This window comes from Pantherophis guttatus, chromosome 3, assembly GCF_059756535.1.
Source record: "Pantherophis guttatus breed Tessera chromosome 3, ASM5975653v1, whole genome shotgun sequence".
Classification (NCBI taxonomy): domain Eukaryota; kingdom Metazoa; phylum Chordata; class Lepidosauria; order Squamata; family Colubridae; genus Pantherophis; species Pantherophis guttatus.
Window position 1 is genome coordinate 52,777,245 of NC_142065.1, and position 18,778 is coordinate 52,796,022.

Below are 18,778 nucleotides of genomic sequence, written 5' to 3' on the forward strand. Positions count from 1 at the left end.
TAGAATTTAGATTGTATGTTAGTACTTCCTCTCTGAATACTGTGAAGACATTCTGGCAAGAAGAATTGAACTTTGGTGACAATGTAGCCTCATTTGCATACCCTGACTATCTGACTAGAACAAGAGGCATCTTTTGGTTGAAATACAGGCTTACTCTCCAATGAAGGAGGCTGCTCACAGCTCTTTTGCACTAAAAGAGACGTTCTGAGATAGTACGAGTGGTAGCTTGTCTGGATTGTCTGCGTACTTTGTAGTTCACATCAGGTTCACTCAACTCCCAAATTGCCATAAAGTGCTCACTAACCAATTTGTACTTGTTTTCTTGACCTAAAACTAGAAGGAAAATACATTTTTATTCTTTCTATTGGGTGTATTGTCTTTTTTTCTTTGTAAATACCGCACAATAAACAGATTATCCAATAATCCACAGATACTTTGGATATCCTGTCTATGTTCACCTGAAGTGTTTATTGTAGAGCTCTTATACATGGTTTACACATGCTAAGCATAAGCATAATATGATTTGTTGAATAAGATCAAACCGGTCACAAAGTTAAGGATGGTATTTGAAACTAGTCAGTGAAAAAATTAAATATGAGCACTACTGATGCAATCCTATGAGTGCTAAATGTTTTGTAAGTTATGGTAATGGGAGGAAGGAGAATATTTCATTTCCAGATCCTATAACATTATTTACTTTTTCTGCTCTTTATTTTTAGCCAAATTCATCATCAGAGCAGTACTTAGAGCAGAGTGAGTTGAAGAGAAAAAAAAAGCAGGAAAGTTAAATGCGACTAATCAACTACATTTAAGGAAAACAGTTCATTGCCAGAGGCTAATTTTCTTTCTTCATTTTTTTTAATGAACTGTACGCAAGCACTTTCTTGAGCTCTTGCTGGGCTTCTCCACATACACACTTTAGGAACAGGAGAAGCAGTAGAGTCTGTCCAGAGAGGGTAAACAGAAATTAAGGCAAATGGAGGAAAGAAAACTTTATCCTTCCATTTCCAGAGATCATCAAGTGAATTGTGTGAGAAAGCCAGGATTCTGAACTCTATAGAAGTTAGGAGTTTCTTTTATTGTTTTTAAAATTGCTAATCACTATCACTAAGGAATATGATGATAGAAAATCAGTTGACTTAGTGGTATAAGTTTATTAAAGTGTCATATGTATGACTGTCAGCTGGGCATAAACACTTTATGTTTAATGCAGTGAGCCTTTCATTCTTGCAACAAATCTCCCTTGAAACCAAGGTAGCTGAGCTGAAGATCCTTAGGTACAAATTAAATATAGCATCTCATTTCTAGGTTAATAGATTCCTTGCTGTCAGTGAATGAGTTTACTGAGAAAGGACTTTTCAAGAGTAAAGAGAAGTGTACTCATAGGAAGAATTCAATCCTTGGATGATGAACTTGTGGTCTACTGAGGAGCAGCTTGCTGTGGGTTGTAGATGATAATAATAATAATAATAATAATAATAATAATAATAATAATAATAATAATAATAATAATAATAATTTTATTTCTATACCGCCCTTCTCCCGAAGGACTCTGGGCGGTGTACAGCCTATTTAAAAACACAAGAAAACGATTAAAATTTAAAATCATTAAATAGATTAGGCTCCAATTAAAATCCCAGAAATTTAAAATACCCCAATTTAAAATTATTATGTTGATAGCCCGGCCTGGCGGAACAACAGGGTCTTCAGTGCGCAGCGAAACACCCGGAGGTTGGAGATCTTACGTATTTCCGGGGGCAGTTCATTCCACAGGGCTGGGGCTCCCACAGAGAAGGCCCTCCCCCTGGGTGTCACCAGCCGACATAACTTGGCCGATGGTACCCTGAGGAGACCCTCCCTGTGGGAGCGGACTGGTCGGTGGGAGGCTATTGGTGGCAGAAGTCGGTCTCGAAGGTACCCGTGTCCTATGCCATGGAGCGCTTTAAAGATAGAAGGGATAGATATAGTGCTTGTGGACTTTGCATACAAGTAGTCCTCAACTTATGACCGCAATTGAGCCCAAAATTTCTGTTGCTAAGCGAAACATTTGCTATCTGCATTTTGATTTCACAACCTTTCTTGCCACAGTTAAGTAAACCACAGTTGTTAAATTAATGACTTTGACCATTGACTTTGCTTGTCAGAAGGTCACAAAAGGGGATGACATGATCCTGGGACACTGCACATGTCAAAAATATGAGTCAGTGTCAAGCGTCTGAATTTTGATCACATGACCATGGGGATGCCGCAGTGGTCATAAGCGTGAAAAATGGTCATAAATTGCTTTTTTCAGTGCCGTTGTAACTTTGAATGGTCACTAAATGAACTGTTGTTAAGTCGAGGATGTTGGATAGTACCAAAAACAGTAGTCCACATTGGAATTAATATTTCATTAGTCGGCCAATTCTGAAAACCAAATGTAGGCAGCTAAATAGCATATTAAGGTCCAGGACTGATTAAGTATCCTTAAAAACATCTGTTCCATGGATCAGCTAAAATGACAGAGGTTGGAAGTTACAGTACATAGATGAAACTCTGCCATGGGAATAATTTACATTAGGTCCTAAGACATTTTGAAGAATTTAAACCTGCATAAGAGAGACTCCACTTGAACCAGAATTGCTGATTATATCATCAAGAAGATAGAACAGTTCTTAAAACATTCCCAGTTTCCTGTGAAAATTTACCAGCATGAGGTTTAGAAAAGTAGATGTGGATGTTTCAAAAAAATCCCGTGTTAGTCACATTGTTGAAGGTGGGTTAATAGAGTGAACAAGCGTCATGAAAGATGCACATCAACATTTGAAAAAAGACACAGTATAAAGGTGTTTCTATGCCAAAGGCAGAGTATCAGAGCCATTTAATTAAATGTCTGTGTTCCAAATGATAACATGGAAGATGTTAACAGAAATCCAGTGGAATGATGTCATAGGGATACGGTCATCCCTGAAAGTGATCTCTATAAAAGGATAGAACAGCATGCACTGAGGTGGGGGGGTGTGCTCTCTATATCTTAGAGGGTATATAATGTATTCAAAAGCTTTGAAAGATCCATCTTTCAGAATTGCTTTGTGGCAAATGTAAATTGGATATACAAATATACTATTACCTCTTGATTGAAATGCAAAGAGTAATCCTGAATAATATCTTGGTCCAAAAGTTCCAAGTTCCAACTCCTACGTATAACCTAACTTTTTTCGATTCATACTAGCTGGACAAATGAATTAGCGGGGATTGTACTCCATTGGTTTAAGGAAAGCATAACCCCATGATTTATAACAATGCATGTACCTTAACAAGCCTGAAAAAGAAATACAATTCTGATGAGAAGGCTTGGGCAGTTGCCTGTGTGCTATATCAACATTTGAACAGGACTCACAAGACCTAAAGGGTTACATTTTCCTGAAGTAAGAGTTTGCAGGGCAGCTGTATGCTTGTAATATTAAACTAGCTGAATGGATGCAATATTTAATTCAACATGTTTTGAGGTCTATTATTAATTATCCAGATCTGTTGGGCCCCAAAGTTATAGAACATCATACAAAACATGATTGCAAACAGGATGTGGAGATCAAAACCAATTAATGTCACACTGAACATAATTTATTTTGTCATAGTCTTTTCTGGAAAAGAGCACACTTTTTTGCAGAATCGCTCTTCTATAACACAGACTGATGGTCTAGATAACTGGCAGAATCCACATTAGCATTCATGTGTATCAAGCAGCTTTTCTGAGGCCAAGGTCAAGTTGGAGTGCTCAGTATTCAAGGGCAGAAGTAAGTACACTTGCGATTCCTTCAGTATTCATCTTCATTTATTTGCTTCCTCTGCAGGACAAAAGAACACACCATAATAATCCAGAAAGCGCCATTTCCCCTCCCCATTTTTCCAAAAGCAGCTAATGGAATAAAAAACAACTCTTTCATGGTCTGAAGTGTTTTTCGAATTTGGCCACTTTAAGATGATTTCAACTCCTATCATTCTGGCTGAGGAATTCTGGGAGTTGAAGTCCCTACATCTTAAAATAATCAAATTTGGTCTAAATCAGTAGTGGGTTTCAAATCCCATCACTACCGGCTTGCTTATGGATGCGCTCGCGCAATGCTTCTGCACATGTGCGGAGATGTCCGGGCGGATGGGCGGAGCCTCCTGCTGCCGCTACCGGTTTGCCTGATCCAGGGCGAACCAGTAGCAGCCCACCACTGATCTAAATAGAAGCTGTGATGTCACATGCTACACATAGGATAGAATCTGCCATTAGCGCTTGATGAAGAGCCTTGAATTTGTTGACCATGCTTTTAATATGATTATAAACCCAGGGAAGAAAAGGGCTCTGCTTTGGAGTAACTTACTTCAATTGAATTAGCATGGCAATGACAGTGATAACCAGAACCAGTTTATATGTGTCACCAAAGAAAGGGTGAGTAACATCTCCCAGCTTGGGAGCTCTAGCAAGTTTTTTACAGCATCCTGAAGACTGCTCTCTGAAAGTTGTAGGGACTATTTTTAGTTTGTTATATTGTTTTGAAGTTTTGGTAATAACATCCCCAATAACCTTTTCCTTCTTCAACAGAGGGCACTGTGAAACCAGTTTTTCCCATGTTTTCTGATATTGAGAGAGAAAAAACACTGCAATCTTTTGTTGTTAACAATCAGACACGTTGGTTGAACAGACAAGTTGAATGTACATTTGGAGAATGGTGAAAAGGCAGAAGTTGTAATCACCCATTTTGTTGCTTGAAACGTCTCCAAATGGGAAAGATTGGCCTGACATTTGGGAAAACATAAACCCTAATAACCCTCTATATAAAATGCAGAAATAATGTCCAAATTGTAGACTTTTTCATTCTAGAATCCCAAGCCTGCTGAATTGCACTAACGGCCAATTTCATTTTTATCAAAACAGTGGATTTTGCATTTTACAGATGTCTCAAATGTAAAATGGTGATGGGACACAAAGTAACAGTCTCATGCATATGCTATTTTAATTATTTTTAACAGCTAGGGAAAGAAATAATTTAGAAGACAGTTTATACAGTAGCTGCAAATACCAGAAGCGTACTTGGTTTTGTTTTTTTTGTTTTTGTTTTTTTTTTAAACTTTGTTTGGAAGGCTAAGGGCTTCCAAACAAAAGTTTGCAGAAACGTTGCATATTTTTCTCCAATGATTTATAATGCATTCATGACCCTACTCTGCTCCTCACCTGCCTAATCCCTCACTTGTGATAAATTAGAATATTCTATTATTTTTTTTAATTAATCCCTGCACCAGCAGAGTCAATGATACAATCACTGAACTCAGCCAGTAATACAGGGGAATATTATGGATTTTTGCATATAGCCATTTTTTTTTACAGTAGACACCTTGTAGCCTTACTGCCTTTGGTTGAAGCATGGAAGAAAAATAGCATACCATGAGAACAATTTAAATTAACTAAGGGAAAGAAAGGTTCTGACAATTCTAATGTGGCATGAGTTCTAATATTAATAACCTGCACACAAGACAAGCTTATGCACTTTTTGTCCTTATCAATTTTATGGAAGTAAATCTCCAAATCTCATCACCTATAGTTCCACTGTCCTTGCTACTTTGACTATGGGAAGGGTAGATTCTTCTGGGATGGTGGTGGGGAATTGGCTTACCTTTGTTTTCCACTTGGAAATCAGAGGGTAGAAGGTTGTCTTGCCGGTTGCCAAGCACAAATGCTAAAAAAGATAGGATGAAGGCATCAAGAATGCCGATGATGCAAAGGATGTACGCCCAGCGCACAGTGCAGACTCCCAGGGTGTATTTGTCAGTCTTCTCTCCACACATGCGTTTCACCTCGGGGGAGTCCCAGCCATCAGGGTAGAGCAGGCAGCCAATGGACAAGCCTGCACCTGGAAATGGAACGCATTCAGTGATGATATTGAAAGACACAGTTGCAACCTCAAGGTAGTAACTCCTCTCATGGGTTTTTTCATATGAAGTGTTCTGTTCAGGCTTCTGATTATGCAAGCTGGGCAAGCTCTATAAATCTAATCAATAAATAAATAAATCGGGACAGATTCAAAAGGAAGTTCAAGTGCAAATGGCATGACAGTACAATATAAAGTCCGTTCACCACCTTTTACCACTTTCGAGAAATGGAGACGGCTTCTGGAGAAGCTCCCTATTTTTCGAAACTGATTAGAAAGCTAGATATTGTTGTTCATCTTGCAGTCTTTGCTACAACCACAGTTTAGCCAAGTTTAGTCAAAGCTTGAATTAATGCAAATACAGGCTTAATTTGGGAACTAAAGAAAAGTTGCAGTCCTAGAAACTATTGTTAGCATCAGGACTTTTCTTCCCCGATTGAATAACCACAGGTCAGCCCCGTATCCATGACATAGATGATCACGATATGTGACTGCTTTTTGGAAATAAAATATTTATAATTAATACTTTACAAACTGTTGTCAGCGTTCCAAGGAATACCCTCAACAAAATAAAGCTCTGAGGCCTGAGGTTCCTCAAAATTCCAATTTATTAGAAATTTATTAGTCATGTTGGCACATCTGGGAAAACCCGAATCAGAAAGCTTCCAGGTTTTCCACACCCAGCTGACAGTTCACAGCCCTGCCCCAAACCTACAAGTTCATCACATTGTCCAATCAATTCTTCACACTCAACTGGATACAATCTTCAGGCAGTCTCCATGAGACACAAGCAAAAGTCCTTGAATACAGAATGTTGTTATGACTAACTTTCTACCACTCCAACAACAACCCCCTCTCAACTTCCCCAGCTAAAATATGTGGCAGTTAAGAAGCAAAAAAGAAAATTGTCTTCCAAAAATGACAGCTGTTCTTAGATGAGTATAGTACTGTAACCTGTACAAAACACTTCATGGTATTAGAGTTTAACAGGAAAAGTAGAAAGAGGAGCACAACATTTCTGTCCTTGGAAAAAAGTGGACAAGCACAGGACATTGAAAAAATAGCTTTTCTTACCACTTAGTTTATGATTACGTGATATTCCTGCAAGAGTTCAAGAGCTGTGAAACTATTTTTACTTTTGTTGTCCAGAGAAGCATTAGTCGAGCCTTTCCTTTACTAAAAGGCTAGTTATTTGCTATGGCATTGAAAGAAGAGTCTGCCCTACATTAAGAAGAAAAGATTTTAAAATATCTACTCATTCCCTTTCTTTGCATCCTGAGTTTTAATCTATGACAAGACAGTCCTCACTTAAGAACTGCCCTGTTTAGCAACCATTTGAAGTTACAACTGTGCAGAAAAAAAAGTAACTTTAGGATGGGTCCTCCCACTTACAACTGGAGCAGCACCCTGGGTTACGTGATTGCCATTTGCACACTTTACAGCCAGCTTCTGACACGCAGAGTCAATGCAGAAGTGGACAATTAAAATTGCAAGTTGCAGTCACATGATGGTTTGCGTAACAAATACATTGTTTAGTGATAGAATTGCCTGGCTCAGTTATGGTCATTAATGAGGACCACCTGTACAGTACTTTAAGATGTAAATTTAAACAGGCTGGAATTTTTATGGAAGTATGTTGAGATTTCCAAGGTACCGGATTCTACAGTCAGTATAACACATTATTATTATTGTTATTATTGTGAGGAAGGTAAATTTTCAGCCGAATGAGAGTGTGTTACTTGGATAGAAACATGTCACAAAGTTGCCATAGCAATTTACTGATTTATTTTTTTAAGAAAAGCTTTTATACTCCCCTGTCACTTAGGATCTTTACAATCCTCCAGCATTGTGCTCTTCAGCCAATGTGGGTTAATCAGAAGCCTTTTCAAGCCTCTTAAGTTATTTATGTTTGAGGCCAGGAAGAATTACAGCTTTCTTTAATGCCTGTGCCTGTCCTTACAGTTTATTCAAAATGCTACTGCTAAACCTGTTGCTGCGCTTACAGACTTACTTTAGCCTCTCTTTCACGCAATGCATTTCTATTTGCTGAAGAAGCCTCTGCAGATCATGTAACCAGGTTTTGTTCACTGGCATGAATATTTGAAAAAGGTTTCAAATATCGTTACTGGCTTTCAGCATCTTCTTGCTTTCAGATCAGATGGCCTTTTGCAGGTCTCTCTCACTATGGAAAAACTGCAGAGAATTGTGCTCATCTTTGGCATCCCCATTACAGGCAGGGCTTAATTAGCTTAAGGATATTTAAGCAGGATATTCTAGGCGGAATAGAAAGTCATTACCTAATCCTGGCCCTAATTTGAATTTGTGGTAATTTTTAGAAGATGGAAAGCCAAAGTGCATTTCATCAAGCAAAGAATGCTTGTGTTTTGCATACCATTAAATAAAGCAACTCATTTATTTCTCTTGGAATGAGGTGGAAGAAGCAAATAATTTTTTTTAAAAAAAGAACTTTGCCACTAATAGCAAAAACTTATAAATGAACAAATAGAAGGCAGGATGTATTTCATTTTGAGTTTCTGTCTACATACTGTGTTTCCCTGAAAATAAGACTCTGTCTTCTATTTTTTGGAACCCTGAAATAAGTGCTTGGGCTTATTGCCATGCGCTCAAAAGCCCAATTGGGCTTATTATCAGGGGATGTCTTATTTTGGGGGAAACGGGGTACTATTTCCCAAACAGCATTATTTAATTTTGCCTCTATGATCTTGTATGCATGCTGTGTGTGTGTTCTGACTTGCAATGCTTGCTAGGCTCAGGTGTCCTTAAATATTATTTTTTTCTCTATAACATTGCTGACAAATATGGGAATACTATACATAATTTTATATATAAAGTATCCCGATTAAAACTGGATCTTAAGTCCAAATATTTTTGGTCAACCTATTATAATTATGGCTATGATTGACTCCAACCCACTATTTATTTTGAATTAGTAAAACCTGTACCCTTTTGCTATTAAATATTGCAGTAATATACCTTACTTTCATCATAACCTTCCCATGGCCACACTGGCACAGAATTATAGGAAGTATAGCTTAACATATCTGAAAGGTTTCAGTTGGTAATGACTATTGTATTGCCCGTTTTCTCTTATGAATCATGATTTGACCCTGTTTTTCTTCTTCAGGCTGCAACTATGTTGATGGTTTTCTGACTTCTCTCATACATAAAAGGAAATACAAACAGAAGCTCATTTTCCCTTTGGCTGCGGAAATTTCTAGCTGCTAATATCCTGTATAAAACATCTCCTTTTCATCAGAAAGAAGCAGTTTTCTAAAAACACACATCTCCTCTCTAGGCAATGCTAACTGCTAAATCTGCCTGTCAAAAGCCCTGAAGATGGAGCCTTGATCATATTCAGCAAGATTCCTCCTGTGTTCTCCTTGCTCATTCCTGCTTTGTTTTAGTGATATTTTAAATTAATACCCCTTCTATATCGTCACTTCATGATTACATCTACACCTTCACCAGAGACAGTGATTATGGCAGCCACAAAGAAAGCAAATTAAGAAAAAAAACACCATTAAACATAACTTCATTTTATAAAAAAACCAAGCGATCAGAAAAAGTACATCAATTGTTTGTCCTTCAAATAGATTATAGAATTAAGTGTCATTGCATATCACTTAACAGACTACAATATACTTCAAGGACAGGTCATCTCACTAAAATATACACATTACTGGCTGACATGGGAACTAAAGAAATGGAATATGTTGGTTTCAGTGACAGTTAGCACATTCAGGAAAAGGCTGCCAATGGAACTTGAATCCAAATAGCAGATTTATATTCACACATTGAAAAGATTTGCATCATCAAGGAACTAATATTTACTTTGCAGTACCACAAATCCATTTTGCTTTCTCCTTATTAGGAGTGATGCCAATGGAACTTCAATCCAAATGGAAGATTTATATATTCATTTTAAATAGATGCCCCTTGCACTGCAAATTTGGGAGATAAGACAAAGAGGTTATGATATTCCCAAGCATAATATACTTGAGCAGGAATCCCTTAGCACATTGAAGCTATGTTTAATGGATGTCTTAATCTATCCTCTGGGTTCTCTATGTCCAACTCACATGCTGCCAGTTGCATCCAAGCACACACTTTGTAGACAGTGGCTGCATTGCAGAAGAAGAAGAGGCTAAAGCAGAGGATGCAGCCAATTATAAGAAAGGTAGAAATGCCAACAAAAAACATAGCTGTTTTGAAAGCACTTGAGGGGATGGTGCCAAAGTCCAGCGGGCTGCCCTTGCAAATGAGTTCACCGGTCAGGGCATTTCCAATACAATAGGAGTAGAGGCCAAAATAACCAGCTTGTGGAGTGTCAATGCTGTCCCCAATCCAATAGGGCTGGATGAAAGTTACCACCATGATCACAGCAAAGCAGAGGGTGAACAGTGCCCACAGCACTCCCATGGCTCGAGCATTCCTCACGTAGTTGGTATGATAGATCTTTGCCGCTTCCTGTGCTGGCAGCATCTTTGCCATGGCTCCACGGAGAGATGGCTATGTCTTGTAAGACATGTCTTGAAGTTCAGGGTCAAACAGAAAAAGGATTGTCTTCTCACTCCAGGAACTTTAATGAGGAGCAGCACATAGGGAAGCTGAATCCAAGAAAGAGGGGATGCACGGTTGGCTTTCCGCCTCACTGATAGATCAGGATTCTGTGAAGCAGCTCTTGCCTTTCCCGTGACTCTTTGCCCCAGCCACAGATGCTCAGATGACCATTTGCAAGAAGGGCTATTTGTTTCCATACTGAACAGCTCGGTGGGAGGTGCTGGAGCCTGAAGAGTGCTTAGCCTTAGTTGCTGCTGCTGCTGCTGCTCCTCCTCCTCCTTTTCCTCCTCTCCCAGCATCCTACATATCTGCTGCTTTCCAAGAAATTGGCGTTCCCTCCCTGTGTAAAGGAAATATCCCTCCTGCTTCCATACAGCAGAGAAGAGGAATTTCTGCAGCTTTATTTGTGAGCTCTGTTTCAGCACCACAGACAGCGATTGGCAGAGAAAGCCAGGAAGCCCAAGACTGATGAACCGAAGGGTAGACACTGTTTCCCATTAATTGGGGGCAGACATCAGAGGACAGGCACCAATTCCCTTGACTAGGATAAATAGAGATTAATCCACCATCCCCATTTCGAATTAAGTATTAACAATTATACCTTGGAAAATAGTATGTTCCTGGACAGGATGTATAAATCTTGTTAACATAAAAGCACGTTATGCTCATCCTGCAAAAGAGAGCAAGGTGCCAATTTGTACAACATCAAGGATGAGCTGGTTGTTCCAGATATTGGCTTTAAGGCTGGATTCATAAATCTCACTAAGCTATTATATGATTTGTGTAGTTTTGACTATAAACATTTCCAAACAGTACAGTCAGTCCAATAAATTTTATGACTTAGAATATTATGCAACCTTGCAAATGGTGTTGTATTCAACAAATAATAGGCATGAAAATCATGGTTAGTGTAATGTATGAACATTCACAAAGTTAACATTTCTATAATATATTAACTCTGTATTATTCTATCTTAATCAGATCCCCTACCAATGTGATGAATTATGCTCCCAAAATACCAGGAAGCTGACAAATCAATTAAATATTATTATGGTCATAGATCAGCATAAGAAGGGAGGAATACATACAATCATTTTAAAAGCTAAAAAACCCCACAAAATAAAAAATAATTATAATGCTGATTCATACATACATATATTAGTATATATTAGATTTTCTAAGATGGTATTTTCTAAGATGGCCTCTTGTTGCTGCAGGACCTCTGGTCATTTCTGAGAAGTTAAATGTTCCTCTCCATCATTACTGGAAGCCCATTGAAAGGGAATGTACAGAACTTGCTTGGCTGATTGAAGACATAAAAGGACAACCACCTCATGGTGGATATTCACCAAATGTATTGGAACAATTGGCTAAAAATGGAAAATGTGACAAAAGCATTACATGTAGATAAAAGCATGAGGAATATTCAGACACTCTTGGAAAAACCTTTTGCCATAAATTCTGGCTAAGCTGATGAGTTGGCATGACTTCCTCATGATCTCAAATGGTGAAAAATAATTCTTATCTGTTGTCAGTATAAAATACTTTAAGCTATTGCAGTGTAATGAATCTTTTTGAAAAGAAATGTGTGCCTATTTATGATATAATCTGGTTTATATATTCATAATTCCTAATTAATTACATGAAAAATATTTACTGATTAATGAATACCGGTAAATCATACCGGTATTCATACAAGTCAGGAATCATACAAGTCTGTCCATATGTTCCCAAATCCTTGCAAAGAAATGTCATACACATTGTTAAACTAAAACCAGCATAGACCTTACCAGAGTGTTTGGTTTTTCTCTGTAAATACTACTTATTTCCTGACATACGTAACTCCCATAGTTCTCAGTCAGGATCAGGTTAGAGTAGGCAATGTTACATATCTAGATTGAGAATTCTGCTAGGCATTATCAACATGTATTTTACTGGCTGATTAGTCCAGGATTGCATAACAAACATTTGGATCCTGAGAAAGTTCCAATAGGCCACATCTGTTGTTGGTTCCAGGTAGCTTCTTGTTCCATACACCTTTGAGAAATAAGATGTCTTTCACACATGTTGTTATAGCAGGATTTTTCCACTAAACTCTGCTAAACTCTTCTGTATCAGCTTTGTTTGATACAGTCCCTAATTTTAGACTGGAAAAATTCTTATCGCTCTCAGCCAGCATAGTTATGCTGCCAATCTATACAGGTGTTCAATTGGTCTAGATGGCTCTAGACTGGGGAAAGTTATGCTATATGAAAGTATTCTAACATAAAGGATGTGGGGAGGGGATTTTAGGATTCTCTGTTCCTTTTTTAAATAAGCCAACTAGAAAGCTAAGGAAAGAGGTTTATATTTGCTCTTATTAATTTTGCTTCATCAAAATAAAGTATATCAGTTCATCAAAGCTATTGATGAAAGGATCAAAACATTATTAATGAACTGACCTAGACCATACATCACACTAAATCAACAAGGCAAAAGCCAGACAACATTACACAAAGCCAGAAACCATGATTTTCCATTCCAGTGCCTGGGTTCACAAACACATTCAGACAGATCCTAAAAAAAGATTGAGCAAAGTTTGTTTTTTTTTGAGTTTCACAGAAAGTGACAAGCTGGGCGGAGATGAAAAATTCAGGAAAGGCACGAATTGCACATCATACATCATGGTTTGTTGAACATATCAAGTTGTTAGATTAACATGTAACACTAAACTTTGAATCCTGGTTTCCAACAACTGTCTGACCTCTTAGAATATTCTGACCCAAATCCAAACAGATCACAAAAAGGGCTTCCAGAATGTATGAACCTATCGGTGTGATGATTGCCTTGCTGATATTGAGGGTCCTGATCTCTGCAGGTTTCAAAATCAAAAAAGACCTATTCTTAACTTAGTATCCCAAGGTTTGTAGACTGCAGCTCTTATATTTTGCTTGCTTTTTTACTATTGAATTTATTTTACTATTTATATTTATTTTACTATTTTTCAAAAGAATATTCTCTCTGCGCCAACTCAGAAAGTTCAAACTGCCCAAGGACCTGTTGATCCAGTTCTACAGAGGAATTATTGAGTCTGTCATCTGCACCTCTATAACTGTATGGTTTGGTTCTGCAACCCAACAAGACAGACACAGACTTCAGAGGATAATTAGAACTGCAGAAAAAACAATTGTTACCAACCTGCCTTCCATTGAGGACCTGCATACTGCACGAGTCAAAAAGAAGGCTGTGAAAATTTTTACAGACTCCTCACATCTTTGACATAAACTGTTTCAACTCCTACCCTCAAAATGACGCTATAGAGCACTGCACACAAGAACAACTAGACACAAGAACAGTTTTTTCCCGAATGCTATCACTTTGCTAAACAAATAATTCCCTCAACACTGTCAAACTATTTACTAAGTCTGCACTACTATTAATTTTCCCATCTCCTCCCATTTATGACTGTATGACTGTAACCTTGTTGCTGATATCCTTATGATTTATATTGATATTGTTTCCTGATTACTTATTTGTATCTGAGAGAAAAAGAATTATTCCTGTAAAGAATATAGCCTAAGTGACTCCATATTTACCCTTTACATAACCTGAGCTAACCCTCAGCTATTAAGCTGAGTAAGATATGTAAAAAAGGGACATGTGTATGATGCCTGTTTTGAGGAAACAGGTATTTTGGTACATTCGAAGTTGTACCAAAGCTCCATTGAAAAAGGAGAAAGAGACTAAGTGTCCAATTAATAAGAACAATAACAAACAATTATGAATACATATTTAGAGGGTATTTTTAGAGGGCAATTTTGGAAGGGAACTCCAGGGCAGAACATGTGAAGAAAGCCAAAACATTATATAACAACTGAAAACAATATCTGGTGGAAGAGTTCTAATTGTTTTGCTGATTGTCTGAAACTATATTTAAACCATGAAACCGGAGTGATATGACGTTCAGTCTCTTTCATGGGAGAACCCTTTTGCAAAAGTTTATGGGATACATATATCCTTACAATAAATCTGCTTTTTCCTTGTTCATGGTCACTGTTTCACTTTTTATGAGGTTTGCTGTTTTTTTTAAATCTCACAGTACCCTATGGCTATCATTGGGTGTTGTACCTTATGATTCTTGATGGACGTATCTTTTATTTTATGTACACTGAGAGCATATGCACCAAGGCAAATTCCTTGTGTGTTTAATCACACTTGGCCAATAAAAATTCTATTCTATTCTATTTAGTCTTGTGTTTCTTTCCAAATCAAGTTTGCTATCACTATCACATGTTTCCATGAGATACATTCATTGGAAGGAAGGATTCATGTGACTTTGACAAAGGGTTTTATTAACTGCAACTTCCCGGTTGGTCTGGACTCTCATCCCCAGAGCCTTCAATTAACTCATTGGCTGCCCGGAAACAATGGACAGACTTTGGATTTTGTTACTGCTGACACTTGCCTTGGCAGAGTCTTCTATTTATCCAAGAGGACTATTTATTAACTTAGTAAGTGAATGTGAGATATTCTTATTTGAATCCTTCCAGAAATATCTTCTTTTAGGTTTGGACATGTATAAGGCTAGGAATAATTTGTTCTGGTCCTATTCTTTTATTTAAAAAACCTGCAGCATTATTATTCAATCGATAATTGAATAATATGCTGCACCTAATCACACATGTAATCAATCTAAAGTACTATGTAAATCAGAACATAATCATAAATCAATGTCAACACATGACATTCCATCAAAATTCCTGTGAAAGGATTATACAGCTGATGTAGGCCTGGTTATTACTCAGTGCTCTAACATATTTTTATGGAGAAAGATCTTTCACAAAAGGGCAGGTGTAGAAAAATGAAAAGAATGGACAAATTGCTGAATTAACCATCTTCTTTCACACATTTACCTCCTGGTTTCACATTTGTTTTCCACTAGCACAATGGGGAGCTGTGTCTTAATAGCTTACAGTGCAAAAGCTGCTGCTGTCACCGAACCAAAGGATTAGGTCTCGCTCGCTGTGCAGACAAGGCAGCTGAAAACCAAGAATGTTCCCTAAAGGTGAGTGTCATTTTTAAAAAAAAAAAAAGTATATGCCCATCATGAGAGAATAAGAGAGACATATTCTGTTCAGCATGACGGCAATTAAGTGTTCAGCTAATAGCACAGAAGACAATTTTAAAGTAACCGTGATATGACTTGCGCAAAACAAACACTATGAAATAAAATAATAAATTAAGCCATTGGCGCCATTATTGTAGGAAAATGAATAGTTTAAAAGTGAGAAACATTTGTATGGATGAACATATGTCAGGGGATTCATAGCTTAATGTTGGTCTATATCCCAGACTAATATCTCTGTTTTCTGCATCTTAGGAAATGTATCCAAGACTAGGGAGCAATTGTTATGAATGATGGAAAAACTTATATTCATTGCCTGAATAGGTCCTATAAGCCAGGGAATAATAATCTGTATCTTTCTGTTTCCTGAAGAGTCTATATGGAGTTTACTACAAGTGCCCTTGTGAGAGAGGCTTAATCTGTGATGCTGACCGGACCATTGTGGGAAGTATTGTCAATTCTGACTTTGGCATTTGCAAGGACCCATCAAATAAAATCAGCAATGAAAAAGAAGAAAGAAAGAAGCATGGTGACTAGATTTACCCTGGATTCTTTAAGTAGCCACATAGTTTTTATTACTTTCCTTGCAAAACAAATTCCTATGCTTTTACGTACTGCTCCAATAAGCATGCCCTTTGTTCATATAGATTTCAGTTAGATTCAAACATTTTTCTGATCCACTCTACTGAAAATAAGGCCTTGCCATATATTTTTGGTATGATATCAGCAAGTAGTAATATCCGGCTCACCTTACTTAGACTTGGAACCAAATACAGGATGGAGCAACCAGTGATTGGAGGACAAATCATTAGGTCAAAATGCCATGGCTGTAGCCTAGACTGGGAAGCTGAAACAACATCCTGACAAAGTATTTGCATCAATAGGTGTGAAGATTCTGGCACATCTTCAAAATGTATGTAAAAACCTGTTACTCCTAGGAAGAAACTCGCATGAAATTACAGATCACACAAGAAACATCATAACTGACAAAGTTCAAAAGTATCAGTAAAGCAAAGTTCAAAAGTATCAGTAAAATCTCTTCCAACCAAACCGGCCTCTTGGTCATTTCATTGACAGCTCTATATAAGTTTCTTTGTAGCAATATGAATAGGGTTCCTATTGCCTTCTTTGGGCTATTTTTTTCCAACTACCCAGTCTAATTGGCAGTCTTAATATGATCTACAAGAGTAGCAACTGTGTTTAGCTTCCAAGACCAGACAGGTTCTCCAAGACACTGCCATGTCAAACATGCAGGACTAAATTAAATGATTATCACAAACCAGTATTTGCTGTCCGTCCTACTGGTATTTTACTGTTTATATTGGTATTATCTCTTTCCTATATTCTTTTAAAAATACATAACGAAAAATGAAAATAATAATATGGACCAGCAACTGTTTACCGCAAATTGTCCCTTTGACCAAGCCTATCATTTTACTCTTTATAATGTTTCATGCCTTTACATTTCATTGTTTTAGCTGTTTGATCATGCTTCTCTCTGCTTTGCTACTGCTCTAATTTGTCTTCCAGCCAGGGTTTTTTTTCCCCCAGGAAAAATGTTACTAGATTTAAGAATATTCAAAGGTTGTGCATCAAAAAAGTAAGGAAGTGTTTAGAAGAAATTGGCAACCCATTTGGACAGTTAATAAAATGTATATAATACAATACTGACGGGGCCTGATTTTTGATAACTCTATGCGCCTATCTGCCTGCCTGCCTACCTGCCTCTCTCCCTCTCTACCTACTGCAACATGTCCTAGTCTGAATCATTTGAAAGCTGCCATTCTGAGAAGTTCTGTCTTTTGGAAATGACTTCTGGATGAGAGTTAATAAAAATATGCAATCAACAGTTTTGTCATTTTTCATGATTTGTTACACATGTCTCTAACACATTGTACTATTTCTGGCAACAATTTCATTTTAAATTACCTGCCGCTCTGGGTAATGTTTAATTGTGATGACGTAAAAGCCAGAATGAAACACCCTAGGAGTCATTTTGGACTGCTTAATTTTGGCTTTTACATTATCCCAATTAACCATTAAAGAGAACAGTAAGTGGTGCTTAGAAGTAACTTAATTAAAAAGAGTTATATTATATAGATAAACAGTAGCTCGGTTGAAATACCACGCTAAATCGTAGTTGTCAAATAGGCTACAATGACTTGGTTAACACATAAAGCAGAGATCTAAATCATATTTTTCAAACCACAGTGTCTGAATTTATACTATGCACTGAGCAAAAGTCAAGCAAGGAACTTAAGAGGCAGCCCAGTCAGAGGGAAGAGAAAGAATGCCAAGAGAGGAAGGTGGCTGTGCAGCAATTGTGGAATTGACTTCCAAAAAATGAATTGAAGCATGCAATATGACGCATGAATGTATCACCTGCGTGTAGCATCTTAAAATAGACATGCTTTCCCCTGAATCATGATTGAATAGGAAGCTCTCTACAACCTAAAGGTACACAGCTCTTCTATTGGGTGAGTCGTCTGGGGATTTGTGAAACAGAAGCAAGTTATTCAGAAGGACACAAAGATCAGCTCCAGATCAGAAGACAAGCAAGCCTACAAATCCCTTAACTCAGAAACCAAACAGTAGAGAAAGAACAGGTAGAAGCCCTACTACACCTTAGTCTGTTCTGGAGAATTTTGAGCTGGAGTAGAAGCAAGTCCTCCTAGTTTCGGGAATGTTGGTAGCAGTTGATGACATCCACAGCGCATCATAATAATCCCAAATGATGACACAGGCAGAATGGCATTATCATACTGTACACATCATATGATACAAGTATGTAAGTCACAGCATGTGCATGATTATATCATATGCCAGCTTCATCATTATCTCTCCTCTAGACATCCATGGGAGTAGTGGGGGGAAAAAAGGTGAAGAAGTGGCTGCTTGTAGGGAAGGGCATCCAAGGAAGGCTGAAGCTTTGGAAGGCTGAAAGCATATATCAGGGAAAATCAGCTTCAACCGTCCCTGGCTAGAGAATAAAGGAACCCTGGTTGTCAAAGTCCACTCAGATGGAAGGTCATTCACTGAAGCAATGTGTTGTTTGTTTTGTCTGAATTCCTGAGAACATTTACAGCTGGAACCAATTATCTTTGGGAATGTGACTTGTGGAGTTTTATCTCTTGGACTGATTCAGACACAAGTACTGCCTGACTCCTTGCATCCCTGGTGAAAATTTACGGCTTTG

General features: G+C 37.8%; 2 protein-coding genes across 2 annotated transcripts; one reads left to right on the forward strand and one right to left on the reverse strand.

Annotated features, from left to right (window-relative positions):
* Positions 1 to 3,581: 3,581 nt before the first annotated feature.
* LHFPL5 (LHFPL tetraspan subfamily member 5) lies at positions 3,582 to 11,108 on the reverse strand. The gene is made up of 3 exons (XM_034414713.2): positions 9,998 to 11,108; positions 5,643 to 5,879; positions 3,582 to 3,827 (listed from the first exon to the last, which is right to left on the reverse strand). Exons 1-3 carry the CDS (start codon positions 10,407 to 10,409, stop codon positions 3,811 to 3,813), a joined length of 666 nt encoding a protein of 221 aa, XP_034270604.1. The 5' UTR covers positions 10,410 to 11,108; the 3' UTR covers positions 3,582 to 3,810.
* A 3,773-nt stretch (positions 11,109 to 14,881) lies between these two features.
* On the forward strand, positions 14,882 to 17,418 carry CLPS (colipase). The gene is made up of 3 exons (XM_034414714.2): positions 14,882 to 14,968; positions 15,400 to 15,522; positions 15,955 to 17,418. The coding sequence occupies exons 1-3, from the start codon at positions 14,885 to 14,887 to the stop codon at positions 16,117 to 16,119; spliced, it is 372 nt and encodes a 123-aa protein (XP_034270605.1). The 5' UTR covers positions 14,882 to 14,884; the 3' UTR covers positions 16,120 to 17,418.
* The last annotated feature ends 1,360 nt before the right edge of the window (positions 17,419 to 18,778 follow it).

Coding starts and splice junctions, on each gene's coding strand:
- LHFPL5 (XM_034414713.2), bottom strand. CDS start 10,409: ATGGCAAAGATGCTGCCAGCACAGGAAGCGGCAAAGATCTATCATACC. Junction 5,880..9,997: donor TTGGATGCAACTGGCAGCAT/GTGAGTTGGACA, acceptor TTCCATTTCCAG/GTGCAGGCTTGTCCATTGGC.
- CLPS (XM_034414714.2), top strand. CDS start 14,885: ATGGACAGACTTTGGATTTTGTTACTGCTGACACTTGCCTTGGCAGAG. Junction 14,969..15,399: donor GAGGACTATTTATTAACTTA/GTAAGTGAATGT, acceptor GTTTTCCACTAG/CACAATGGGGAGCTGTGTCT. Junction 15,523..15,954: donor ACCAAGAATGTTCCCTAAAG/GTGAGTGTCATT, acceptor TGTTTCCTGAAG/AGTCTATATGGAGTTTACTA.